Source organism: Populus trichocarpa, chromosome 18 (genome assembly GCF_000002775.5).
Source record: "Populus trichocarpa isolate Nisqually-1 chromosome 18, P.trichocarpa_v4.1, whole genome shotgun sequence".
Lineage (NCBI taxonomy): Eukaryota > Viridiplantae > Streptophyta > Magnoliopsida > Malpighiales > Salicaceae > Populus > Populus trichocarpa.
Window position 1 is genome coordinate 7613806 of NC_037302.2, and position 27729 is coordinate 7641534.

At 34.7% G+C, this 27729-nt stretch overlaps 1 protein-coding gene across 1 annotated transcript; it reads right to left on the bottom strand.

Annotated features, from left to right (window-relative positions):
* Positions 1-701: 701 nt before the first annotated feature.
* Positions 702-18775, bottom strand: LOC7467919 (GDSL lipase). Its single transcript, XM_024590771.2, has 5 exons — positions 18339-18775; positions 18039-18157; positions 1715-1945; positions 1357-1615; positions 702-1200 (listed from the first exon to the last, which is right to left on the bottom strand). Exons 1-5 carry the CDS (start codon positions 18592-18594, stop codon positions 908-910), a joined length of 1158 nt encoding a protein of 385 aa, XP_024446539.1. The 5' UTR covers positions 18595-18775; the 3' UTR covers positions 702-907.
* Positions 18776-27729: the final 8954 nt, after the last annotated feature.

Below are 27729 nucleotides of genomic sequence, written 5' to 3' on the forward strand. Positions count from 1 at the left end.
ATATATAATATGATTTTTATGAGCTGGTTTTTAACTTTAATTTATAAAATAATTATAAATATGTTTGATTAGAAATTATTTAAATCAAGAATTAATAATTTTTTAACTTTTAATGTATGGAGTCTACTTATACTAAGTTCCTTTTTTAGATTTATTTATAAAAAAAGAATTTCTAAATTATAATTCATAGTTAAAAATCAATTTTCATGAACCATACCAAATACACTCCTAATTTTTTCATTGTCGACTAACGAAGACATAATCAGACAGTAAAGGTCCGAATCACCTGGCTTATCTGGCAGGGAGGGCAGCCAATGCACCTAATTTGTCATTGCTTGATTCTTTGCATTTTACACTTGTTCCTCGTTGAACGTGTGCAAAATTCTTATTGGTGAGAGAGAGCAAGCGAAGCAGACCTGATGTTGCCATTGTATAAATCGATCGAAGTCTTGGGATGGGGGAGCTAATCATCACCAAAAATTCGTTCTCTTGGGTTTTAGAGCTTTTTTTACCCAACAAGAAAGTTAATTTTAGGGCTTTTTTGCAAGAATCCTATTCTGAGGTTCTGAAGAAACATGAACACTAGGACAAGTTGACGAGGATGATATTTCATCCACCCTTGTATGGAAAAGAAGCCAATTCAAGCGATGAAAAACATTTTCTCAGATGGCCAAACAAGGATAGCTACGTGGGATTCAATGTTAGGCAAGTCCTTGTAGCTGCTTTATTAACACCAATAAACATGCCGTTTTCCATTTATTCATACAACATGGCAGTTTGGTATGTGGTAAAATGACTCTAGCAATGATGAAAGCCACTCTCAGACACCCTCTGAGTAATGGACATGCATTCCTTTACACCCACACGGCGTTGAGAAGTTGATTGGACTATAAAGGCAGGCAGAACTTCAGTATTGGAAGTGTTCTTCATCAGGGGCATCCAATAAATCAGCTATTGTGAGCTTTTCCTTGTCGAAAAAGAGGTCTTCTAGCTTGTATGGCCCTACTGAAGGTCCATCTTTCCATAAAGTCTTGGCGATTTGCTCATGGATCCTCTCTGTTGGATGGCCAGAATCCCACCAAATATAATCATCAGCATTATCGCATAACTGGAACTCCACGGGCTTCCTTTTGCCTCCACAGCTGTAGACACCATTATACGGTCCAGTTCCACAGCAAGCATTCACCCCCTCTTTGAAACCTTGATTTTGGGTCAATAGCAGTTACTTTGCTTGTGAGTAATTGAAATTAGCTTATCCCAACAACATACTATAACATTATATTGCAATAGAGCCTACGTTACTCTTCTGAAATAAATTCTGCACCACACTACTTTAATCAAGGAGAGCACACATACCATAGCTTGCGGGATTATTAATTCTGTCATAAAGCCAGGTATAGAATTCAGGATTGCAATACTTGAAACCTTTCAGCAGTTGCTCGAGGCTTGTGAGTACAGCATTCAAAGCATTATTGTGTGCCAATGCAAGACCAGAAGCTGCTTCAAAGCAACCGCCTTCACTGGACTTGGGGTTCCTAGCTCTCATGAGTGGCATGCAACCTAGAGGACACAAGCTGAGAAATCCAAATTTTCTGGCTCCTTTCTCATACAACACCTAAATAAAAAGGACAGACACAGTTAACATTAATCAATTCAACCTCAGGTTAATTACCATATAGATGAAGTATTAAATGTAGTTAATTAGAAGGTTCACCTGAATTGCATTTGTCAAGTTTCCAATGACCATCTCAACATACACTTCAGGCACAAAATATTCTTGCATTTTTGGATTACCTAGATAACCTGCCACGTAATCGTTGCTTCCAACACTGATGAAATAGACTGCCTCTGATAAAAGAGCTTTTGCCTCTGCTTCTCCTAGGTTTTCTGTCAATGACTTTTGCACCTCTTCAAAAGATCTTAACTGTGTCTGGAGGTCAACCACCTAATATTGAAAGCAACAAGTTAAGAAACCCTTTCACTTTGAATTGGTGCAAACCCCGATTCCATCTCCAGCCCAATGATTGGATAGGTAATTGATGAGTTAGCTTTATTTATTTATTTTTAAAAATGTATGGGTCCGGTAAGTAGATCTGATATGCTTGGACTTCACAGTTAGCCAAGTTCAAGGTGTTTGGACTTGGCATACTAACACTGGTCTGGCACGCATGCCAGACCTAATACGCTTGGACTTGGCAGTGCACCAAGTCCAAGGTAGCGTGGGTCTGGCACGCATGCTAGACTCAATACACTTGGGTTTGATAGTCAGCTAAGTCCAAGTAAAGTCCAAAGTAAAGTGGGTCTGGCACGCATGCCAAACTCAATACGCTTGGACTTGGCGGTCTGCCAAGTCCAAGGTTCAAGGTACTTGGACTTGACAGTTAGCCAAATTCAAGGTGGCATGGGTCTGGCAAGCATGCTAGATACAATACGCTTGTGCTTGGCAGTCAGCCAAGTTCAAGGCGTTTGAACTTGGTAGTCAGCCAATTCCAAGCAAAGTCCAAGGTAATGTGGGTCTGGCACGCATGTCAAACCCAATACGCTTAAACTTGACGGTTAGCTAAATCCAATGTACTTGGACCAAGTCCAATGTGGCATGGGTCTGGCACGGATGCCAGACCCAATATGCTTGGACTTCGCAATTAGCCAAGTCCAAGGTGTTTGGAATTGACAGTACATCAAGTCCAAGGTAGTGTAGGCTTGGCACGCATGCCAGACCCAATACACTTGGACTTAACAGTTGATTTAACCATATTATTCGATAGTTTCACCCACATCTACCTAATGTTTTGTCCATGTTTTATATATAAAATGTCTTGATATTCTTTATTTTATGTTTTGAAGGTACTTTTGGATGAAAGATGCAAAAAGGAGTAAATTGGAGGTAATTGGTAGATTTGACGTTCAGTCGATGTTTTGTGCAGAGCGTGAGTTCTAGAGATCGAAATGAAGTGATTCCAGTGGCACTAAAAAGCTAACATCCATACCTTTATGGAAATGTAATGCAAGAAAAATAAAAAGAGAAAGATCATGGAAATCACATCCTGCAAAGTCAAATCTCGCATTCTGCCAGTGTTGACCTTTGGCCATTCAAAATTTAATATCTGGAGCTACAGAAGTCCAATTGATGCAAACTCAATTTTAGTGGATTCCTGACTTAAATACCTATCAACGCTCCAAATGTCAGCCAAAAACAATGTCATATGAGGGAGATATGATTTTTAAAAGATGACAACTGAATTCTGCCAGCAAACAGGTTTCGTGAAGAAACAAGTCCAAATTACATTCCGAAGCATCTAAACCGACATCCAAGTTTTTATATCAGCAATTTAGCTCCTCTAAGTCAGAGCTTGAAGATTTCATGCAAGGCTATTTCTCCTTTTAGGAAAAATAGTTATTGAAGTACTTAAATGTAAACTGCCAACTCAAGGAAGGACTATTTTGTAAAATAGAGACTAGGGTTTCTTAGCATATAAAAAGAAAGAGAGAAGGAGGCAGCAGCCAGCAGAAAAGAGGGAGAGCAGAAGGAGGCAGCAGCCAGCAGAAAATAAACACAAATTCTCTCCTCTACAAACCCAAAAATCATGCTCTTTTCATTCTTTAGAAGTAGTTGTTCAATAGTTATGCAAGGCTAAGCTCTTTTCTTGGTTGCAAGGACACAACAAACCTTCGGATTTCAAGAACCGTGAGATTTATTCTTCCTTTTATTTTCAGTTTATGTTATGAATGAGTATGATTGTTTTCCTATGCATATTTCCTATGATTGTTGTTGATGATTGCTAGAGCGGACTCTAAGTTATTGTTGTGAACAATCTATTGCTAAGTTTAATATCAAAACCGGAGTTGTGATATATGAACTTGTGAAGCAACTAAGCTTGATAATTGTGGCGGAACTACGTTATTGAACTTAGAGAGAACATTTGAACAAAGTGACACAAGCTGCGGACAACTTGTATGTTAATCTTGATGAAATTATCTAGTTCTTAAAGCTACCATTAAATTGAATCATTAGTGCGGACACTTTGATTGTTTGTTGGTTAGGATTAGTTATACGGCGAATCCGTTAATTAATCAACGTTAAGAAAAGATAAAATTTCAGAACATAAACTGCAATTTTTGTTTCAAGGATCGGTTCTAATTTCCGTTGGTGGATGTGTGCTTGCGACCAAGGTTTGTTTTCTTGATAAGTTTTGGTTTTAATTGATTTTGTTTGCTAGTTTAATTGCTGCCATAGTTTAGATAATCACAAACCAAATCCCCCCAATTACATAACGTACAACATAAAAATCTGACTTGAAACTTCCTCGTGGGATCGACCCCTTGCTTGCTCTATACTATCTTGTGTGTTGTGTTTGAAGCTAGGGTAATTAATTTGTGCGACCGCGATATCGCAACAAATTTTGGCGCCGTTGCCGGGGAGGTAATTTTAGTTGATTCTTGTGCTTGTACTGTTTTTTTTATTTGCTGTGATTAAAAAAAAAAAGAGAAACAGAATTTTTGCTTGCGACGGTACTGTTCACTTGCGGCAACGGTACTGTTCAAAAAATAATTTTTGGTGGAATTAGGTAGCGGCCTTTTTTTTCCTGAAGGGAAACGACGTTATGAACAGGACTAGTGATATCACTAGCCCCACCCTAATGAGGCCAAATTCCGCTGTTTTCTAGTGTTTTTAGGCAGTTTTAGTTTTCTACCGTAGGATTTTCGTACAATTTGCATTGTTTTCGATCTCTTGTGTGGTTACTTTCTTTTGAGTTTTCTTAGCAATTTATGCCTGTGACCCGTTATACTAATCAAATTCAAGTGCAGGTTGATCTTGAAATAGAAAGCACTTTACGCAGGTTAAGAAAGGAACCTCGCCTCAACACCATGGCGGTTGCACGACAACAAACACTCAATGAGCTTGCTGCTCCTAACGTGGAAAATCAACCATTGTGCATAAACATTGACAATAATGTAAACTTTGAGCTCAAATCTGGTTTTATACATTTGTTACCAATATTCAATGGTCTTGTAGGAGAAGATCCTCATACTCATCTCAAGGAGTTCCATATGGTTTGTGTTGGCATGAAACCGAATGGAGTTGATGAAGAACAAGTTAAGTTGAAAGCTTTCCCTTTCTCTTTAAAAGGGGCAGCAAAGGCATGGTTTTTCTCTATTCTCCCAAGTTCTATTGGAACTTGGATGCCATGAAGAAGATCTTCCTTGAGAAGTATTTCCCAGCATCTCGAGTTGCCAACATAAGGAAAGAAATATGTGGGATTCGGCAATCTCATGGAGAGACACTTTCCGAGTATTGGGAAAGATTTGAGCAATTGTGTATTCAATGCCTTCATCATCAAATACCCGATCAGCTGCTCATTCAATATTTCTATGAAGGATTGATGCCTACTGACCGTAGTATCATTGATGCTGCAAGTGGAGGGGCATTGGTAGATAAGACACCCGAGGCTGCACGCCAATTGATCTCAAACATGGCAGCCAACTCAAAACAGTTTGGCACTCGTGGAGACTTCTCCAACAAACGAGTAAATGAGGTAAGTATTTCTAACCTTGAAAATAAAGTTAATGATCTTACTTCTCTTGTGCGTTCTTTGGCTTGTGGAAATGTGCAGCAGGTGAAAGTTTGTAGCATATGCTCCTTCCAAGGACATGCTTCCGATATGTGCCCAACAATGCAAGAAGATTACATTGAACAAGCTCATGCAATTGATGAAGCATTCAACGGACAACCCCAGCGTAAATATGATCCATTTTCCACCACGTACAATCTCGGATGGAGAGATCATCCCAACTTATGCTATGGGAACCCACCTCAACAAGGCAATCAAGGCCGACAGTTCCATCCCCATGGATTTCAGCCCCAACAGAATTATCAAGCAAGACAACCCCCTCCATTCACAAACTCCAATGTTATGGGGTCATCATCCAATGATGATCTTCGTGAGATGATGAAAACTTTGGCTTCTAACACTGTGACCTTGCAACAACATGTCATGTCTTTTCAACAGGAAACAAGGTCAAGTATTCACAACTTGGAGAAGCAAATGGGGCAAGTAGCTTCAAGTGTGGGGAAATTGGAAGCACAAATGAATGGAAAATTGCCCTTCCAAGCTTTGAATCCAATAGAGAATGTTAGTGCAATAATGCTGCGAAGTGGGAAAGAACTTGAAAGACAAAGGTCGAAACAGATTGAGATGAAGGAAGAAGAAGAGATAGAAACCGAATTGAGTACAAAGAAAAAACATCCTTCTCCTTCCCAAACTGAAACAACGACCAACATTCCAAAGGTAACTCCTCACTCAATGAATTCCAGTTTTAAAATAATTCCACCCTTTCCTGTGAGTTCTTCTAGGTCAAAGAAAGAAGACAAAGAAAAAGAGATTTTAGAGGTTTTCAAGAAAGTAGAACTCAACATTCCTTTGCTTGATGCTATCAAGCAAATTCCAAAATATGCCAAATTCTTGAAGGAGTTGTGTACTACCAAGAGAGCTTTCAAACTAAAAGGTCATGAAATGGTAAGTATGGGTGAAGTTGTATCTGCTATTGTTCAAAAGAATATGCCTTTAAAGCAAAAAGACTCAGGTGCGTTTACTATCCCATGTGTTATTGGTAATGCTAGTTTCAAAAGGGCCTTGTGCGATTTAGGTGCATCCATTAGTGTTATGCCCAAACATGTTTATGATTCTCTTAGTCTGAATAAAACTAGCATTGTAATACAACTTGCGGATCGTAGTTTTGTTTACCCACTTGGTGTGATAGAAGATGTCCTAGTCAGGATTGATAGTTTGGTTATTCCATGTGATTTTTATATTCTTGATATGGAACATGATTCTTGTGATTCATCAACCAGCACTCCTATATTGTTTGGGAGACCATTCTTGAAAACCGCCAACGCAAAGATTGATTGTGGTAAGGATACTTTGTCTATGGAGGTAGGAGATGAAAAAATTGAATTTAATTTTCATGATGCAATGACATATCCTTATAGCAATGTTTATTCTATCACATGTTATAACCAAGTTGATAAGTGTGTGCAGCAAGTTTATGATTTTGATAGTGAGGATGGACTAAACGTAGCTTTGAGCTATGACTATGATTTTACCAAGATAGAAGAGATGGACAGGCATATATGTGTTCCCCAAAACATGCATGAATCAGCATTGGCTTTGCAAGCTTTGCAAACTGTTCCTCATGATGCAGGAGTCATTTACCCCATTATAGACAATGAATGGGTGGCGCCTATCCTTTTGGTGCCCAAAAAGATTGGAATTACATTGGAAGAAATTCAAAATGATACTTATGAGAATGCAAGGATTTACAAAGAAAAGACTAAGAGTCTTCATGACCGAATGCTTACAAGAAAGGAGTTTCATGTTGGAGACAAAGTCCTTCTTTATCATTCATGTTTGAAACTTTTTCCTGAAAAATTGCGCTCTCGTTGGATTGGACCCTTTGTTATTTCTAATGTTTTTCCTTATGGTGCAGTTGAAATTACAAGTTTAGAAACCAACAAAGTACTCAAGGTCAATGGGCATCGTTTGAAACCTTTCTATGAAGGTTGGACGACAGAACTCACCGCTTTTGTAGAGTTAGCTGAACCAATCTATGAAGAATGAGCATGCCACATGTCAAGCCAATGACATAAAACAAAAGCGCTTACTGGGAGGCAACCCAGCATACAAAGAAAAAAAAACAGATTTGCTTTCTTTTCCCTTATCTTTTATTTTTCGCATTTTACTTTATTTTTGTCATTCTCCTATATTCCTTTTCTTTTATTTCAACATTGAGGACAATGTTGTGTTTTAAGTGTGGGGGTATTGGGAGAATGTTGGTTTTCTAATTTTGGTTTTCTTTGTTATTTTTCAAAAAAAAATTATGTTTGATCTTTTGAACTCCCATTGGTTTTTGAGAATATGAGTATTATGTATGAGAATTAGTTGAGATAGATGAAGATATAAATCAAATGAAGGAGTATGCATGTAAATTTTAAGGTTTAATTGGTTTAAGGATTGACTTTAAGAATATGCCATGTTGACTTTATAGTGTTATACCAATGCAAGCTTTTGAGCCTTCAACATTATATTCTTTGATTATGCATTCTTTCAATGATATGTATCGCTAGAACTTACTTCATATCTTGTTGAGATTACATTCACATTACATATATACATGAAGATGATAAAGGCATTAGGAATTTTAACCACTTGAGCCAAAAAGCCAACCTAAAGCATATTATCCTTAGTGAGCCCCTTTTGAGCTTGTTTATCTTTTCTTTACTTTATCCATGTATAAGCCTTAACTTTTTATATGTTTTTCTTTTCCCCTGGCCAAGGATTAGTATAGCATATACTTATGATATCTCATGGAATTATGGTTGGAAATTATGTGAAAAGAAAGAAGAAGTGATGCTTGATGAAAAGATGGGCAAAGTTGCCAAAGGTAAAAAAACAAAAGAAAAAAAAAATTGTTCCTTTATGTTCTTAAGATTTTATGTTGAAAAAGCTTGAAATCAAAAGAAGTTAAGCATTGGTGATTAAAGATGGAAAATTTATGTGCTTTGATGGAATATCTTGTTTGAAATATCATTTTTCAGAATGCTCTACTTTATTTGGTTTGAACCTTTTCTTTTACCTCACCTTAACCTTAGCCCCATTACAACCAGAAAATAAGACCTTTTAATTCATGCATTGTTTGTAATATGTTAGTAATAGAGATAAGATTGAAAAGCCAGCTTATGGTAAAACATATTCATTGATTGAATTTGAGAGATTGAAACACATAAACCCTAAACACGTGAGTGTTGGAGTGTATATCAATGAGAGGACCTATCACTTTGACATGGCATAGATTTCATTTAAATCCCGACGATTAATTGAGTTTTGAAGTTTGCATGTAAATGAATTCATGAGAATTATACTATTTATCATTTTTTATTGTATTCTTGTTTATAATGCATATAGTCTTGGACATTGATGGGAGATTAAGAGATTGATCATAGTTCTTTTCAATTTGATTTTATTTATCCTTTCTCGAGGACGAGCAAGAGCTAAGTGTGGGGGTATTTGATGTAACCATATTATTCGATAGTTTCACCCACATCTACCTAATGTTTTGTCCATGTTTTATATATAAAATGTCTTGATATTCTTTGTTTTATGTTTTGAAGGTACTTTTGGATGAAAGATGCAAAAAGGAGTAAATTGGCAGATTTGATGTTCAGTCGATGTTTTGTGCAGAGCGTGAGTTCTAGAGATCGAAATGAAGTAATTCCAGTGGCACTAAAAAGCTAACATCCATACCTTTATGGAAATGTAATGCAAGAAAAATAAAAAGAGAAAGATCATGGAAATCACATCCTGCAAAGTCAAATCTCGCATTCTGCCAGTGTTGACCTTTAGCCATTCAAAATTTAATATCTGGAGCTACAGAAGTCCAATTGATGCAAACTCAATTTTAGTGGATTCCTGACTTAGAGACCTATCAACGCTCCAATTGTCAGCCAAAAACAATGTCATATGAGGGAGATATGATTTTTCAAAGATGACAACTGAATTCTGCCAGCAAACAGGTTTCGTGAAGAAACAAGTCCAAATTACATTCCGAAGCATCTAAACCGACATCCAAGTTTTTATATCAGCAATTTAGCTCCTCTAAATCAGAGCTTGAATATTTCATGTAAGGCTATTTCTTCTTTTAGGAAACATAGTTATTGAAGTACTAAAATGTAAACTGCCAACTCAAGGAAGGACTATTTTGTAAAATAGAGACTAGGGTTTCTTAGCATATAAAAAGAAAGAGAGAAGGAGGCAGCAGCCAGCAGAAAAGAGGGAGAGCAGAAGGAGGCAGCAGCCAGCAGAAAATAAACACAAATTCTCTCCTCTACAAACCCAAAAATCATGCTCTTTTCATTCTTTAGAAGTAGTTGTTCAATAGTTATGCAAGGCTAAGCTCTTTTCTTGGTTGCAAGGACACAACAAACCTTCGGATTTCAAGAACCGTGAGATTTATTGTTCCTTTTATTTTCAGTTTATGTTATGAATGAGTATGATTGTTTTCCTATGCATATTTCCTATGATTGTTGTTGATGATTGCTAGAGCGGACTCTAAGTTATTGTTGTGAACAATCTATTGCTAAGTTTAATATCAAAACCGGAGTTGTGATATATGAACTTGTGAAGCAACTAAGCTTGATAATTGTGGCGGAACTACGTTATTGAACTTAGGGAGAACATTTGAACAAAGTGACACAAGCTGCGGACAACTTGTATGTTAATCTTGATGAAATTATCTAGTTCTTAAAGCTACCATTAAATTGAATCATTAGTGCGGACACTTTGATTGTTTGTTGGTTAGGATTAGTTATACGGCGGATCCGTTAATTAATCAACGTTAAGAAAAGATAAAATTTCAGAACATAAACTACAATTTTCATTTCAAGGATCGGTTCTAATTTCCATTGGTAGATGTGTGCTTGCGACCAAGGTTTGTTTTCTTGATAAGTTTCGGTTTTAGTTGATTTTGTTTGCTAGTTTAATTGCTGTCATAGTTTAGATAATCACAAACCAAATCCCCCCAATTACATAACGTACAACATAAAAATCTGACTTGCAACTTTCTCGTGGGATCGACCCCTTGCTTGCTCTATACTATCTTGTGTGTTGTGTTTGAAGCTAGGGTAATTAATTTGTACGACCGCGACATCGCAACAGCAGTCAACCAACTCTAAGATGTCTGGACTTGGTAGTCAGCCAAGTCCAAGGTAGCGTGGGTCTGGCACGGATGCCAGACCCAATACATTTGGGCTTGGTAACAAGCCAAATCCACGGTGCTTGGACTTGGCGATGTGCTATGTTCAAAATAGCATGAGTCTGGCACGCATGTCAAACCCAAGATATTTGAACTTGGTAATTAGCCAAGTCCAAGATAATTATCATTTGTTAAATAATACATTTATCTTGTTTTATTTATTAAGGGTAAAATAGTATTTTTAATTTAACATATATATAATCTCTTTGTATTTATGTTAAAACGAGCACTTTAGAATAAACAGATTAATGAGAACTCTAGCCTCTTTCTTTTTTATGTTCGTATTTCTTTTATGTTAATTTGAATTGCTTTAACAGAGTATCAGAATACTTTTTTATGGAGTAATATTGTTTCTTTTTCTGCGAATCTGGTATTTTGTCTTTCCTTTAGCTTCTGTAGTTTTGTATTTACGTTATGTTTCTACCATTGTTTTTGTATTTTATCTTCCCTTCAATTTCTGCAATTCGGTATTTGCGTTCAGGTTCTGCAATTTTTTTGTGTTTTGGAGTAATTGTATAGCTTTGAGAAGATATTTGTTCAGTTTCTGCAATCTAGTACTTTGTCTTTCGCTGCTTTTGCGTTCTGATTTTCTTTGTTTGTTGATTATGGCTACTGAAAAGGATGATTCACTTCAGCTTGTGAGTGTGAGGTTGGATGGAAAGAATTATTTGTACTGGAGTTATGTAATTAGAAATTTCATTAAGGGTAAAAAGATGTGGGGATATGTTAGTGGAACTTATGTGATACCCAAAAATACTGAAGAGGGGGATGCTACTTTGATAGATAGATGGAAAGCAAACAAAGCAAAGATTATTACTTGGATCAACAATTTTGTTGAGCATTTCATAGGTATGTAATTGGCAAAGTATGAGACAGCAAATGAGGTTTGGGATCATCTACAAAGGTTATTCACACAATCAAATTTTACAAAGCAGTATCAATAAGAGAATGACATGCGAACTCTTCATTAGAAGAATATGAGTATTCAAGAGTTTGATTTTGCTATGACAGATCTTTGGGATCAATTGGCTCTTACAAAATCAGCAAAATTAAAGGCATGTGGTGCCTATATTGATCGTAGGGAGCAGCAACGATTGATACAATTTTTAACAGCGCTTCACAGTGATTTTGAAGGACTTAGAGGTTCAATTCTGCATCGTTCTCCACTGCCTTCTGTTGATCAATTTGCTATGACAGATCTTTGGGATCAATTAGCTCTTATAGAATTGACAAAATTAAAGCATGTGGTGCCTATATTGATCGTAGAGAGCATCAACGATTAATACAATTTTTAACAGTACTTTGCAGTGATTTGAAAGGACTTAGAGGTTCAATTCTGCATCGTTCTCCACTGTCTTCTATTGACTCTATTATCAATGAGCTATTGGCTTAAGAAATACATCTTTAGTCTTATTTTAAAAAGGGAATTCTATCTGCTTTGAATCCTTTTGTACTAGCAGTATCATCTAAGTCATTCTCTAATCATCAGAATAAGCCTTACACAAGGGTTGCCTTCGACGAGTGCAGTTTTTGTAAGCATAAAGGTTATTGGAAGGCTTAGTGTCCTAAGTTAAGACAACAGAATTAAGCTTGAAAGTCTGCAGCCAGTCACAATCTCAGGGTTATAAACCATCACACCACAATATTGCAGCAGTAGCTTCATGAGGCTCTATCACCGATTCTAGTACTCTGGCTGAGCAATTTCAGAAGTTTATCTCCTTACAACCACAAGCAATGTCCATTTCTCCTTCTGTAGGTCAGTTGTCTCATATTTTCTTAGGTATGTCATATTGTGAATGAGTTTTGGATTCTGGTGCTTCACATCATATGTATTCAGATTCTTCATCTTTTACCTTTATGTCCTATTTGCCTTCCATTCCTGTTATGACTACTAATGGCACTCTCATGCCCTTAGCAGGTGTTGATTCTGTTGTCACACCTCACTTGTCTCTCCCTAATGTTTATTTTATTTCAAAACTTAGATTGAATCTTGCTTTTGTTGGTCAATTATGTGATTCTGATGATTATTTAGTCATTTCTTCTTCTTCTTTTTGTTGTGTATAAGATCTTCAGTCTCAGAAGCTGATTGGGATAGTCTGTAAAGAGAATAAACTACATATTTTGGATGAGTTAAAAGTGTTAGTTGTCACTGCTGCTACTAGTACTGTTGATTTGTCTTCTTTTCATTGAAGTCCTTCATATTCTATTTTTTATTTATGACATTCTTGTTTAGGTCATGTTTCATCTTCACGTTTGAGATTTTTGGCATTCACAAGAGTTTTAGGAAATTTGTAAACTTGTGATATTTCTGATTGTAGTGGATGTAAAGTAGCAAAATTTTCCTCTTTACCTTTTAATTGAAGTATTTATGTTTCTTTTTCACCATTTGACTTGATTCATTTTGATGTATGATGACCTTCTCTTGTTGCCACAAAAGGAGGGTATTGATATTATGTTTTATTTATTGATGATCATAGTCGTTATTGTTGGGTTTATTTAATGAAATATCATTTTGAATTCTTTAAGATATATACAGCCTTTCAAGCTCTTGTCAAAACTTCACATTCTACTGTAATCAAATGCTTTAGGTGTGATTTGGGTGGAGAATATACCTCTAATAAATTCTGTTAGTTGCTTGCCATAAATGGAACCATTCACCAAACTTCATGTACAGATACTCATGAGCAAAATAGAGTTGCTGAGAGAAAACATAGGCATATTATCGAAACTGCTCATTCTTTCATATTGTTTGCTTATGTTCCTAGTGAGTTTTGGGAAAAAGTTGTCCTTACTACTGTAAATTTGATTAATACAATTCTATTTTCTCATAATTCGAGTTTATGTCCTTTTGAAAAGTTATATAAGTATATCCTTGATTATTCCTTCTTTAGAGTTTTTAGTTGTACTTGTTTCGTTCTTCATCTTCATGTAGAACGCAGTAAGTTGTCCTCTCGATCTACTATTTGTGTCTTTTTGGGTTATGATGAAGGTAAAAAAAGGTATCGTTGTTTTGATCCAATAACTCATAAACTTTATATGTCTCGTCATGTTGTCTTTCTCGAGTATATACCTTTCTTTTCTATTTCATCCACTACTCATAGCCTTACTACATCTGATCTTATTTGTATAAATCCTTTTTTTGAGGATTCTGATAGTTTATCATCTTACGTTCCTAGTACCTCAGATACCCCTCCCCATGTTCGACCAATTTATATTCATCAATCTATAGGTATTGACATTTTACTCTCTAACACACCTGAAGCTCCATTCTCATCTACAACCCCTCAAACTTTATATGAGATTGTGGATACACCTCTACATCAATCCATACGTATTCATAAGTCCACAAAACTACTAGATTTTGCTTATTCTTCATCATTTACTTCCTTTTTAGCTTATATTCATTATCTCTCTGAGCCCTCTTCCTATAAAAAGGAAATTTTTTATCCTCTTTGGCAGCAAGTTATGGATGAGAAACTTTCTGTTTTGTATATAACAGATACTTGGGATTTGGTTTCTCTACCTCCTAGTAAGAGTGTTGTTGGTTGTTGTTGGGTGTATAAGATCAAGACTAATTTTGATGGGTTTATTGAATGATATAAAGTTAGGTTAGTTGCAAAAGGATACTCTCAACAGTATGGTATGGATTATAATAAGACATTTGCCCCTGCTGCAAAAATGACTATTATTCGTACTCTTATTATTATAGCTTCAGTTCGTCAATGACATATCTCTCAGCTTGATGTTAAAAATGTCTTCTTGGATGGAGATCTTTAAATAGAAGTTTATATGACGCTTCCTCCCAGTGTTTCACATGACTCTGGATATGTTTGTAAGCTCAAGAAAGCATTATATGGTCTCAAATAAGCACCCCGTGCTTGGTTTGAGAAATTTTATGTTGTGATCTAGTCTCTTGGATTTGTTTCTAGTAGTCATGATTCTGTTCTTTTAATTAAGTGCACTGATGTAGGTCGTATCATTTTGTCCTTATATGTTGATGACATGATTATTACTGGTGATGACATTGATGATATCTCAATTTTGAAGACAAAGTTAGCTAGACAATTTGAAATGAAGGATTTTGGTTATCTTTGATATTTTCTGGGTATTGAGGTAGATTACTCACCCAGAGGTTACCTTCTTTCTCAGTCGAAATATATTGCAGATATTCTTGAACTGGCTAGACTTATTGATAATAAGAGTGTAGATACTCCAATTGAAGTTAACGCAAGGTATTCTTCTTCTAATGGTTTACCTTTGACAGATCCTACTTTATATCATTCTATTGTTGGGAGCTTATTATATCTCACCATTACTCGTCCAAATATTGTATATGTTGTTTATGTTGTTAGTCAGTTTGTTGATTCTCTTACTATTATTCACTGAGCAACTATTTTTCGTATTTTGCGATATCTTCAGGGTATAGTCTTTTAGAGTCTTTTACTTCCATCCACTTCTTCCTTTGAGTTGCGTGCATACTCTGATGTTGATCATGACAGTTATCACACAGATCATAAGTCTGTTATAGGTATTTGTATCACTTAAGGTGATTCTCTTATTTCTCGGAAGAGCAAGAAACAATCTATTGTTTCTCAATCCTCAACCGAAGCAGAATATCATGCTTTGACATCTACTACCAATGAGATTGTTTGGTTACGTTGGTTACTTGCGGATATGAGAGTTTCACTTTCTCATCCTACTTGTAAGTATTGTAACAACCAGAGTTATATTCAGATTGCTTACAACTTGGTTTTTCATGAACGAACTAAGCATATTGAGATCGATTGTCATCTTACTCATCATCATCTCAAGTGATGCAACCATATTATTCGATAGTTTCACCCACATTTAACTAGTGTTTTCCTATATTTTATATATAAAATGCCTTGATATTCTTTGTTTTATGTTTTGAAGGCACTTTTGGATGAAAGATGCAAAAAGGAGTAAATTGGAGGTAATTGGCAGATTTGACCTTTAGTCGATGTTTTGTGCAGAGCGTGAGCTCTAGAGGTCGAAATGAAGTGATTCCAGTGACATTAAAAAACTAACATCCATACCTTTCTGGAAATCTAAGGCAAGAAAATAAAATAAGAAAGAGCATGGAAATCGCAGCCTTCAAAGTCAAATCTCACAATCTGCCAGTGTTGACCTTCGTCCATTCCAACTTGAATATCTGGAGCTACAGAAGTCCAATTGATGCAAACTCAATTTTTTTGGATTCCTGACTCAAAGTCCTATCAACGCTCCAATGTTTAGAAAACAACGATTTCATATGAGGGAGATATGAGTTTTCAAAAATGACAACTGAATTCTGCCAGCAAACAGGTTTCGTGAAGAAACGAGTTCAAATTACGTTCCAAAACATCTAAACCGATATCCAAGTTTTTATTTCAGCAATTTAGCTCCTCTAAGTCAAAGATTGAAGATTTCATGCAAGGCTAATTCTCATTTTTTAGGAAAATAGTTATTGAAGTATTTAAATGTAAACTGTCTACTTAAGGGAGGACTATTTTGTAAAATAGAGACGAGGGTTTCCTAGGATATAAAAAGAATGAGAGAAGAGAAGGGGGGCAGCTAGCCAATAGGAGAAAAACGCCTGCTTCCTCTAAGAAACCCTAAATCATGCATTTTTCCTTCTTTTTGATTAGTTGTTCAACAAACATGCAAGGATAAACTCGTTTTCTTGGTTGCAAGGACACAGAAACCTTTGGATTTCAAGAACTGTGAGATTTATTTAACCTTTTCTTTTTAGTTTATATGATAAATATGTTTGTTCTCCTATGCTTATTTTTCCTATGATTTTTTATTTTAATTGCTAGAGCGGACTCTAAGTTATTACTGTAGACAATCTATTTGATATCAAAACCGGAGTTGTGGTATATGAACTTGTGAAGCAATTGAGTTTAATAATTGTGGCGAATCTACATTATTAATCTTAGGGAGAACATTCAATCAAATCAAACATAGACTGCAGACAGTTATGTTTTCTTGATTAATCAACTTATCTAGTTCTTAAGGCTGCCATTGAATTAAATTACTAGGGCGGACACTGTGGTTGTTTGATGGTTAGGGTTAGTTATACGGCGGATCCGTTAACTAACCAATGCTAAGAAGAGATAAATATTCAGAATATAAATTGATGTTTCGTTTCCATGATCAGTTCTGATTTCCGTACGTGGATGTTTACTTGCAACCAAGGTTTGTTCTCTTGATAATTTTCTGATTTTATTAAATTTCATTTGATAGTTTTCTGTTTTTTTTTTGCTTTAGCCTAGATAACGTCTAACCCCCCTAAATTGCATATCATCTAACATAAAAATCTGACTTGAATCTTCCTCATGGGATCGACCCCTTGCTTGCTCTATACTATCTTGTGTGTTGTGTTTTAAGCTAGGGTAATTAATTTGTGCGACCGCGACATCGTAACATCAAGCATGACATCATTACTTTGCCTTTTGTTTCTTTTTTCTTGCAAATTATAGATTTTTTTACCAATTCGCATTCCGTTTCTTGTTTTTGTTTTCTAGTTGGCAAACTCTCGATACTTGTAGCTACCGCATCGTGAATTTGAGGGGAGATGTTAAATAATACTTGTTTTATTTATTAAGAGTAGAATAACATTTTTAGTTTAACTTATATATAATCTCTTTGTATTTAGGTTAAAACAAGTACTTTAGAATAAACATATTAATGAGATTTATAGACTCCTTCTCTCTTATATTTGTATTTCTTTTGTGTTAATTTGAATTGATTTAACATCATCCTTTTATTGGCATGTCTAGAGGAATGATTGATCTCCTTTTGGTCAAACCTCAGAAAAGAACTCTAGTCTTCTCTACTAATTGACCTCTTAAACTCTAGTCTTTCTAAATCTTTTTAGATGTATCAAAGTTCTTCATTGACCCACTATATTTTTATCAGGTAAGAGATATTTATCTCTCATTTAAAGTTATCAGGGAATGACCCTGCGGGCCCTCTATGAGAGCTTCAAGAAAAAGATTCATGATCTGAAAAAACTCTCTACTACCTTGATTATTTTAGAAAATACTGACTTTACCATCAAAGAATCTAAAAGTTTCCCAAATTAGAATTGTTTTTCTTAGTAGATTTGAAAATAGTTAACGTATACATTAGCTACTATCCCATACACCAAATAACCTTTTATTTATATGTTACTAATTTTTGAACATCACCAGACTGTAGATCAATATATTGCTTATTAATTTTCTTACCAGCCCTTGATTGGTCTGAGGAAGAACTCCAGCCCCTCCCGAGGCGAAGTTAACACCATTTGTGAGATCAGCAGACGGTTGATAAAATGGAGGAATTATCGGCAATTTTGCATACTCAGCTGTCCAGTTCACACATATACTTGGTTACGTACTGAATAGAAATAACCACTCAAAGGAAATAGGTATTATGACAAAACAATCAGCTTCGCAGATAATTTACTGCTCTACTGGCTAGTTATTTATGAAACTTTGACCATATAAAAAAGAGAGTCGAGAGATATGCGTGGAGCACATAGGTACCAATAAAATCAACAAAGACACGGCCATCGGAGAAGCGTCCTGTAGGGGCTTCAAAAAAACCATTCTGGCCATAAGGTTTCCAATCCGCTCGCATGCCGGCGGTGGTGTTGATGTAGTTATTGTTGCCAGGGTCAGCAGTGGAGTCCCCAAAGATGAACAAAGCACTTGTCGTCTTCTCCGGCAGACCATAACATGGCCTCAAACTAATTGATAATAACAGTGTCACAAATAGATAAAATAAGTTGAGCCTCGCCATCGATCCGGAAGGAGTAGAGGTACAGTTACAAGCTCCTCACTTCTTGAATCTCCTTGATAATTATAAAGACTTGAAAAAAGAAGATAGGGTTCAGTTAAACAGTCGAAGTCTTCCTATGCTCCTAGATATTATTATCACTTCGTTATCACCAGAGCTCCAAGATAAGTCTTCTACCTATCAGTCTCGTACACCTAACCTGTTTTCTTAATGCATCTTTTAAACTTAAAAAAAAAATCCTTTGTTATTTAAAGATTTTTTTTATTATTTAACTTAAAAAATAAATCTCTTTGTTATTTAACTTTTAAAAAATTAATCTTACTTTTTTATTTTAGTCTCACTTGCCTATCTTATTTTTTCTTTTTTTCTTAGAAAAACAAATTTTTATATAATATAAAAAAAGGTTTCATTAGTTTGACAGTTTAACTCGAATTTATTTGAGTATTTCCAAAAAAATTTATAAAGTTATCATGATATCATAAACTTGATCACGAGTTTAACTGGTTAACTTGAATTAATCCAAGTCAATTTATTATATTGTTATCTTAATATTTTTTTTTAAATCATTCAATAATCTAATTTAATTATATAATTGTAAATTTACAAAAAAAAACCAGATCTGAATTTTTTTTTTTTAAAAAAAAAGGTAAAGATAGGGGTATGAATAATAGCATAGACCATTAGCCTAAATTTGAATTGACAAAAAAAAAATCAGTCACAAAACATGAGAGCCTAAAAGCAATAGAGACACGTAAATTAATTAACATTAGAGAATAGAAAGTTAATAAAATGGGTGTGCTCTGTCCGTAATTATGACAAGCAAACAGAGCCGTACAAATCATCTCATAGTGGAAAATGACACGTACAGCACTGACAACTCAATTCTTTGAGGTTAAAATCATAAAATGTACACCAGATTGAAATTCCATGTATAAAATCTTTTTTGTGTTTTAGAGAGACTTCTTGGAAATACAGGGAGAATGACAAAGTTTGGTTTGACCGAAACCGTGGTTAGGGATTACAATGGATATTTATGAACCATGATTGACACCTTCCATACCTAAACCCGATTCCAGAATTACAAGTCATACCCGACTTGATGGGTATGTTTTTTTAAAATCAAACTGAAACTTATAAGGTTTCGATCACCTATCTGATCCTGAACCCAAATACTATAATTTCACACCTAATTAGTATAGAATTAAGCAAATAATAGGATATGAAATTTAATTATTAGTTGGTTTTTTATAATAATTTTATAGATATAAAACAAAAATAGAGAAGACATAGAACATAAACTAACGATGATTGGGATTGTACTGAATCGGTAAGTAAATAATATTACCATATAAACTAAAAGATTTAGGGTTTCACTAGAGTGTTTTTTACTGTTTATCAAGACTTATTGAATCACAGACCGCATTGTTCATATCCATAATGCTTTTTTTTTGTTTCGATCACTAAGCTTTTATTCTTTAGAATTGCATCATTTCAAGTCCCATTAGTATTTTTCTTCATTTACATTGTTTTTAATTTGCATTATCTCTCATATAACTTATTTTTACTAGTTTCTATTTCTGATATTTTGACAACTCTTTTTTTCCCACGTATTATACACTTTTTATTCTTAAACTTTAGTCCATCTAAGCTATTGCAGTTTTGTATGTCATTACATTTGATATGGGCGAACACATGTTGATAATATGGCTATAAAATCAACAAAAAAACATGGTCAATGTGTGTTCTTGTTATGATGGCAGTGTGGGTTGGATTCTGTAATTATAGTTTATTGGCACTATGTGTGTGATTCTTGACAATGTTGAAATGGATAAATTATGGTCGTTATGTGTGTGTGTGTGCTTATTGGTAATGTTTGTGTGCTTGTTGGTGGTGTAGAAATGGATAAATTATGTTGTGTGTGTGTGTGTACTTGCATGCGCTTGTTAGTTGTGTTTATAAGGGGGGGAAGCAGCGGCAGTGTGTATTTATATATGCAAATTATGGTAGTCGTGTGCATGTGCTGAAATTCTTGTAGTGGAAAAGAGGGAGAATATGGTGGTGAGTAATTGTTTTTTAATGGTATGATGACTGGAAATGGTGGCCAGAGTGAGAGAAGAGTGATGGCGGGAAATGGTTGCTAGAGTGATAGAACTATACGTAAAAGATAGAGGAACTTGATGGTGATTGTGGCTGAAAAGGTTAAGTGAATATTTGATGAATTTGCATAAAAATTAAGTTTGAGAACTTAATTAAATTTTGATAGGCTTATTTGATTTCATCATGGGTTTAATTAAAGACTTAGTTAAGTTTAAAAATTAATTTAGGCCAAAGTTAAAAGAATTAATTATGTGTAGGGACTTAATTAGATTTTTAATTGGTCAAATTAATTTTATTAAAGACTTAATTGGTGAATAGATAAGTTTGGAAGCCTAATTTGAGTTTAATTAAAAAGATTGGAATTTTAGAGGACCAAATTTAATTTTTACATGCTTAATCGGATGAAATCAATGGTGAAATTGCAAGAAGATCAAAGTTTAAGAGTCAATTAAAGACCAAATTGAAGAACCCTACAACCAAGTATCAAAGTGCATAAGGTGTGTAAGTTCAGGGATTGAAATTAATCAAATCAGGGGTATACTTGAAAAAAATTGAAAGTTTGATGGTTAATAAGGGTCGAATTGCATAATCTATAAACCAAGGACCAAAGTGTATAATGCGCTCAACTTAAAGGATTTAAATCTAGGTTTTCAAGGGTGCAATTGCAATAATTGATAAGTTTTAGGATCAATTAGGGGTGTGTTGAAATTAAAAAAATAAGGACCAAATTGAAATTTACAAAATTCCTATTAAAAAAACCTAATTTTTAGGTTTTAAGTAGACAACATGTCACTTATTTTTAATGAAGAAACTGGATGACTCGTCACCTATCTTTTTTTATCATCTTTCTCATCAGACAAAAGATGATCGAGATGTCACTTTCAGGTGAATGAATTTGACATTTCTTACCACCTCATGGGATCCAACCATCACCATTTGATAGCAGGGCTTCCCCTCTACAAGGAATTTTCAACGTTTTGCCCCACTTGCCATGTGGAAGCCTTCAACTTCTTGTCCCAAGACAACCTTGTTTGCTTAGTAAGATTTGACAGTGTTACACCTAACTTTGGATCGATGGTGGAAAAGCTACAAGCCACCAAATCAAGTATGGTTTGATCCTAGTTGAATAATAATATCTCATTTACAACGACCCCAATCAGCCATCTCGACCAAGTTTCAGTTATGAAGTTCCTAACTTTTTCTAGAAGCTTTAACAATTTGTTAGACATTCAAAGAGAGGGAAACAAAAGGAGAAAAAGACAGAAGAATGTCTCTTAACATATCAGAGGCAAAATAAGAAAGAATCCTCTATGATCTAGTTTTGGATAACCACCTTCAAGCCCACAAATGGTTTATAACCATTTGTCCTTTTAAGGCTATAAAATGAGGGGATTTTTAAGGAAAGGATAAAAAGAAATCACAGAGAAAAAAAAGAAAGGAAACATATAAGGATTAAAAGGAAAAAACCTTAGAGTTTATTAAGAGAAAACCCATAAGAATTGTGTACTAAGTTGAGAAAGAAAGAAGAAAGAGAAGCAGAACAACTCCCAAATTGAAAATAAATTGGAAATCAAGAGGAAAGGACAAATAACCCAGAGAATGAATCATATTGCCCTTACAAGGTATATCTTCGAACTTTGATTGGCGTGTAGCTCAATGAGCACACCTCGTCCCCCCTTCTATTCCGTCTTTTAAATTCCTGTTTAAATGCCATGAATGTTTGTTTTAAGGAGTTTAATCATACCTTATAAGTTAGCTTGTGTATGCTCAATTTTGTTTAATGCCTTATGTAAATTTTAAGAGATGATAATGGAGTGATAAATATTAGTATAAAATGTTGTTTTACATGCTTTAATGTTTAGTTAATCAATAGTGTCATAACCCAATTCTGAGTTATTCCCCAAAAATTCACTTTTTTTTCAAAATAAAAATTAAAAAATAAAATAAAGGCTGGCAACATGGAGAAAACAGGTCGGAAAATCAAGCTGCAATTTTTGGAGGAAGTTCAAGGCCTAATTGTACCCCATTATGCCTAAAAATGGAGAAAATGCAAATTCAAGGTCAAATTAAATGATTATTGGATGAATTTGCATAAAAATTAAGTCCAATGACATAATTAACTTTTTAATAGGCCAATTTGATTTAATCATGGGCTAAATTGAATTTTAATTATGTTTAAGAATTAATTTGGGTCTAATTGAAGGATTTAATTAAGTGCAAGGGCTTAATTATACTTTAAATGGGTCAAATTAATTTTATTTGGGGCTTAATTGGTGAAAAATTAAGTTTGGAAGCCTAATTTAGGCTTAATTGAGAAGATTGGAATTTTAAGAGACCAAATTTAATTTTTACCAAGTTAATTGATTGAAATTAGGGGCCAAATTGCAAGAAAATTGAAGTTTTTGGATCAATTAGGGGCTAAATTAAAGAAATCCGAGACCAAGGACCATATCGCAATAGGCGCATAACTTCGGGGCTCCAATTGAAGTTCATCAGGGGCTTAATTGAAAAAGTTTAGGGTCAATTAAAGGTTCAATTGAAAGCAATTTAAAGAGGGGGGACTGAAATGAACTTTGGCCAAAATCAGAACTTTGGTACTGTTCATCTTCTTCTTTAAATCTCTGAAACAGCTGGTCCGGTTACCTCTTTGCAGGTGCATTTAATGCCCCTAACGTCCACCAAATTTAACCAAACTTGCACGAAAATGATCCTCTGCAGTTCCTCTACATCATGGTGTGAATATTTCAGTCGGAATGACAACCCATCGGCACAGAATCCGGCCTAAACATGACAACTCAGGCAGCTTTTTCTGCAGATTTGACAGTGCACCATGCCTACTTTGAGCCAACGGTTGAGATCCTTCCCAACAGAATCAAAGGCTGAAATTTTACCCCAGTGCAGACGAAATTACCCTCTTCCACCACCTATAAATAGAGGCTGATGTTATGGCTTGAGGGAGGAGAAAATCGGGTCCAAAATAAGCCAAAAAATCAGCCTCTTCCCGGTTTCTGCCACTCTCTCTGTTTTCCTCTCTTTTCTTTCTCTCTCCACCGTGTCTTCAGCCACCACCACACTCATCACCGGTCTTCCCACCATCAGCTCCACCACAGGAAGCCAACATAACCACCAACCGACCACCAAGAGCCACCGTCAGTTTCTCTCTCCTCTCTGCAGCCCCTCCCGTTTTCTTCTTCTTCTTTTGCTTCCTTTGCCACCAGCCACCACCTTTGCCACAGTCTCAGCCACCGTCCTCAAGTCAGCCCCTCACCGTCTCCACTACCAACAGTCGCCTTAACTCCTCACCAGCTGCAAAGCATACACTGCCGGTCCCTCTCTCTCTCATGCAGATTTTCTTCTCCTTCTTTCTTCTTGCTCCGCCACCTACAACCACCTCCAACCGCCGGCATCACCACCGCAAGACGTCCTCCATTTCAGACCACCACCGCGCCCGGTAGCCTTCTCCTCCGCCCATCTCCAACTTCTGCAACCATTTGGTTGCATGCAGAACGTGAACAGTAACTGTTCATGTTCTACACCACTCTTTGTAATGTATTAATGTATTAATATATTATATGTTATTATTATATATAAAAAAAACAAAAAAAAAATCAAAAAGCCTTTGAAAAAAAATTGTTATTTTTCTCGCATATTTTTCTACCAATTTTGCATAATATCGGGTTGTATATTTACACTGTAAAATACAAATCCGGTATTAAAATATCTGGTTTTCTTCAAAATATTTCAAAAAAAAACCTCAAAAACTTTTAAATCAATTTCCTTTTTCAAAAAAAAGTGTTTTCATACGGTCAAATCCTAAAACTTTTCCAAGCATATTTTTCATTAAAAAAATAAAAATAAAAATTGCATCTTTTTCATGGTTAAAAAAACAAAAATGGATATCATAACCAGTTTATGATTATCCATTAGGATTTGGCCAACAAGTCAAAAATCTTTTTCCATTTTTTTTAGGATCCAGATGTAAACTTTAATATTTGTGAGGTGTAAAATTACACGATAAAGTACACCCTCAGGTATTAAAGATATAAAGTGTAGAAATACGATGCTAAAATTTAGACTTTAGAACGGTTAGGATTTAACCCAATAAGGTAGAGACTCTCTCATGAAGAGAGATCTGCCTTGAGCCTTAGAAAAGACCAACGAATAGAAACCCGACTTAGAAAAAAAAACAATCAAACAACAATGCAGCTTACCTTAGGTAGGGTGCACTGGGGGTGATACGTTTTTCCCTTGCACAACCAGTCCCTTACCCAGACTCTCGCAGACCATAGGTTCCTAGTGACCATAATACTAGGTGGCGACTCCTAAACATTAATCATAATTTTATGATTAAATCCAAAAACTCTTCCCAACACACAACACCTCATATAGGAGGTACGACGAAAGCCTCCGCCGTCGCCAGACGACGTTGCGCCCCTGCGACAAATAGTGTCAATATATTGAAGTATGATGTTGTTGTTGATTAAGCTATTTTAAGTAGCTTGCTAGGTTTGTTTGAAGTTGCAAGCATAAGGTTTTACTTTATAAACAAAGAGTTAATCAATGGAACAATGTTTGCACATAAAGAAATGCATTTTTTAGCTTATTGCAGACAATGAGATTTGCTTGTTGTTTTGCTATATATTGTTTGTTTCTTGTTGTTTTTCATAATTCAAACTAGTTACAATGAGCATGTTAAAGCTATAGTTGCAAGGATTTGGTTGCTTTTTCTAGGTTTTTAGGCTTTTCTTTAGGTTTGGGCTTATTGTTGCATTTTTTTGGGTTTTTTAAGTTGAATTTCTGGGTTAGATCTTCAATGTTCTTTAGTAGAAATTTGTGTTTCCTTATAATTTGATGCTTTAGCTTATCTTGTAAGTTTCAATTGAAGCTTAAATGCATATAAGATTTTTCTACACTGTTATTTTATCCCTTTTATAGTTTGCTTTAGATCAATCGATCTTTAAAATTTTTGAAAAATACAAAAAAAATTCCTTGTTCAAAAAATACATAAAAGTGTTTTTATATGTGTGCATACAGTCAAATCCTAAAAGTTGTCATGCTTATTTTATATAAAAAAAATATAATAATTACATTTTTATTAGAGTTTGAAAAATACAAAAATCAATTAATGGGTATCATAACAAGTTTTTTATTATCCATTAGGATTTGACTAAAATTTCAAAAACATCATAAACATTAATTTGTTTAATTAATATTCGAGGTATGAATTTTACAATGTAATGCATATTCCCTGTATTGAATTAAATGAATCGACAAAAATAAAATTTTAGGAATTAATTGTAGACTTTAATATTTAAGGGTATAAAATTACACTGTAGAGTATATCCCAGGTATTAAAGATTCAAAATAGAAATAAATACACCATTAAAATTTGAACTATAAAATGATTAAGTTTTAACCTAATAAAACAGAGATTTCCTTGCTGAGGGGGATCTGTCTTGAGCTCCCAGAGATAAAGACCCCTATACTAAGGGAGATCTACCTCAAGTCTATAAGATATGAACCTCCTTACTAAAAAGAGTCTTTCTTGAACCTTAGACAGATCAATGAACAGAAACGCAAGTTAGGATAAAACAATCAATCAATAATGTAGTTTACCATATGTAAGGTGCTCTAGGGATGATGCATCTTCCTTATACACAACTAGTTCCCTTACCTAGACTCTTACAAACAAATAGGTTTTCTAGTGACCATAATTTTAGGTGGTGACCCCTCAACCCTTCAAATCAAAGTTTTATGATTAATCCTAACACATCCAAAACCCCTTTCGATCCAGGATGAAAACTCATCATTCGATGCCATGCATGCCATGACAATGACAATCTTGTAATTATTTCAAACTATTTTATGACCTTTTTTTTTGGAATGATTTAGTGAGAATATAAGGTGTTATAAAAAAAACCTATGGAATGTAAACTGTGATTTATGAAACTATAAAGACAAATTTTAATTACGAGTCTTGGGAGGGTTATAATAATTTTTCCATTTAAAGTCTATTTGGTGAAATCAATATCCAGTTGAAGTTAGAAATAGAAATTAAGAGACAGGGAACCAACTTTGACAAAGAATAACAAAACATATCCCTTTTGAATTTTGGCATGGAAAACTTCAATTTGATCCTTAAAGTTCCAGTTTTCTAATCATACAATCCCTATTGTTTTAGCAATTCAAGTTTCAACATCAAACTTCATTTTCATCATGTTTCAGTCCTTAGATGTTGAGAGATGAGAGAAAAAGTTGCAACAAATTTTGAGCAGAGAGTAAATACTTAAATAGTCACATTATAGCCACTAAAAAGATCGATCTTTATGTCAGTGAGTTCATCTTTTGGAGAGGAGTTCAATGAAGACGATATTTGCTATAACCATGTTGGAAAAATTAAATTGAGATCCATTTAGTTTTTTTTATTATTCATTTGATTTTCAGTTATTGGAATGATTCCAAGGTGTTTTAGTGTTGGAAATGAGTTTATTGAGGTTCTTATAGGGTTTTTTAGATGTTTTCAAATGAAAACTAGATAGAAAAATAGGTATTTAGGGTTTAAAAACTTAGACCATGATTTTTCGGTCATCTCTAGTGATCAAAAAACTATCTAACAAACATGTTATCTGTTTATAAAAACAAACAGACAGAATGACCTAAAAAACTACTAGGGACGTGTCCATAGTGTTCAAGCCCGGACACAGCTGGGCTTTTTTTATGGTTGGCCAGACACTTAGGCCTGACCTTTTTAAAAAAAAAAAAAAAATTTTATATTTAAATATTGATTAATGCCCTCTCTTTTATTTTATTTTTAATTGTTTTGTATAACTTTGTTATTAAATAGTTAGTGATCTTTTTACATGTTTTCTTTAGTTTCTTGATGTTTCAAAAATATTAGTATAATTTGTTTTCATTTTCTCTCTCTCATATATTAATTGTAATTGTACGATGCACATATAAAAATAAGATTTCTTTGTTATTAGGAACAATAATTAGCATATAACCCCGTTTGTTTGCTGGAAAGTAGTTTCCTTTTGGAAA

Excerpts from the sequence above, each read along its gene's own strand:
- LOC7467919 (XM_024590771.2), bottom strand. The coding sequence starts at position 18,594 with ATGGCGAGGCTCAACTTATTTTATCTATTTGTGACACTGTTATTATCA. Across the intron at positions 18,158-18,338 it reads TGTCTTTGTTGATTTTATTG|CTGAGTATGCAAAATTGCCG; the intron begins GTACCTATGTGC and ends TGAACTGGACAG. Across the intron at positions 1,616-1,714 it reads ACTTGACAAATGCAATTCAG|GTGTTGTATGAGAAAGGAGC; the intron begins GTGAACCTTCTA and ends CTTTTTATTTAG.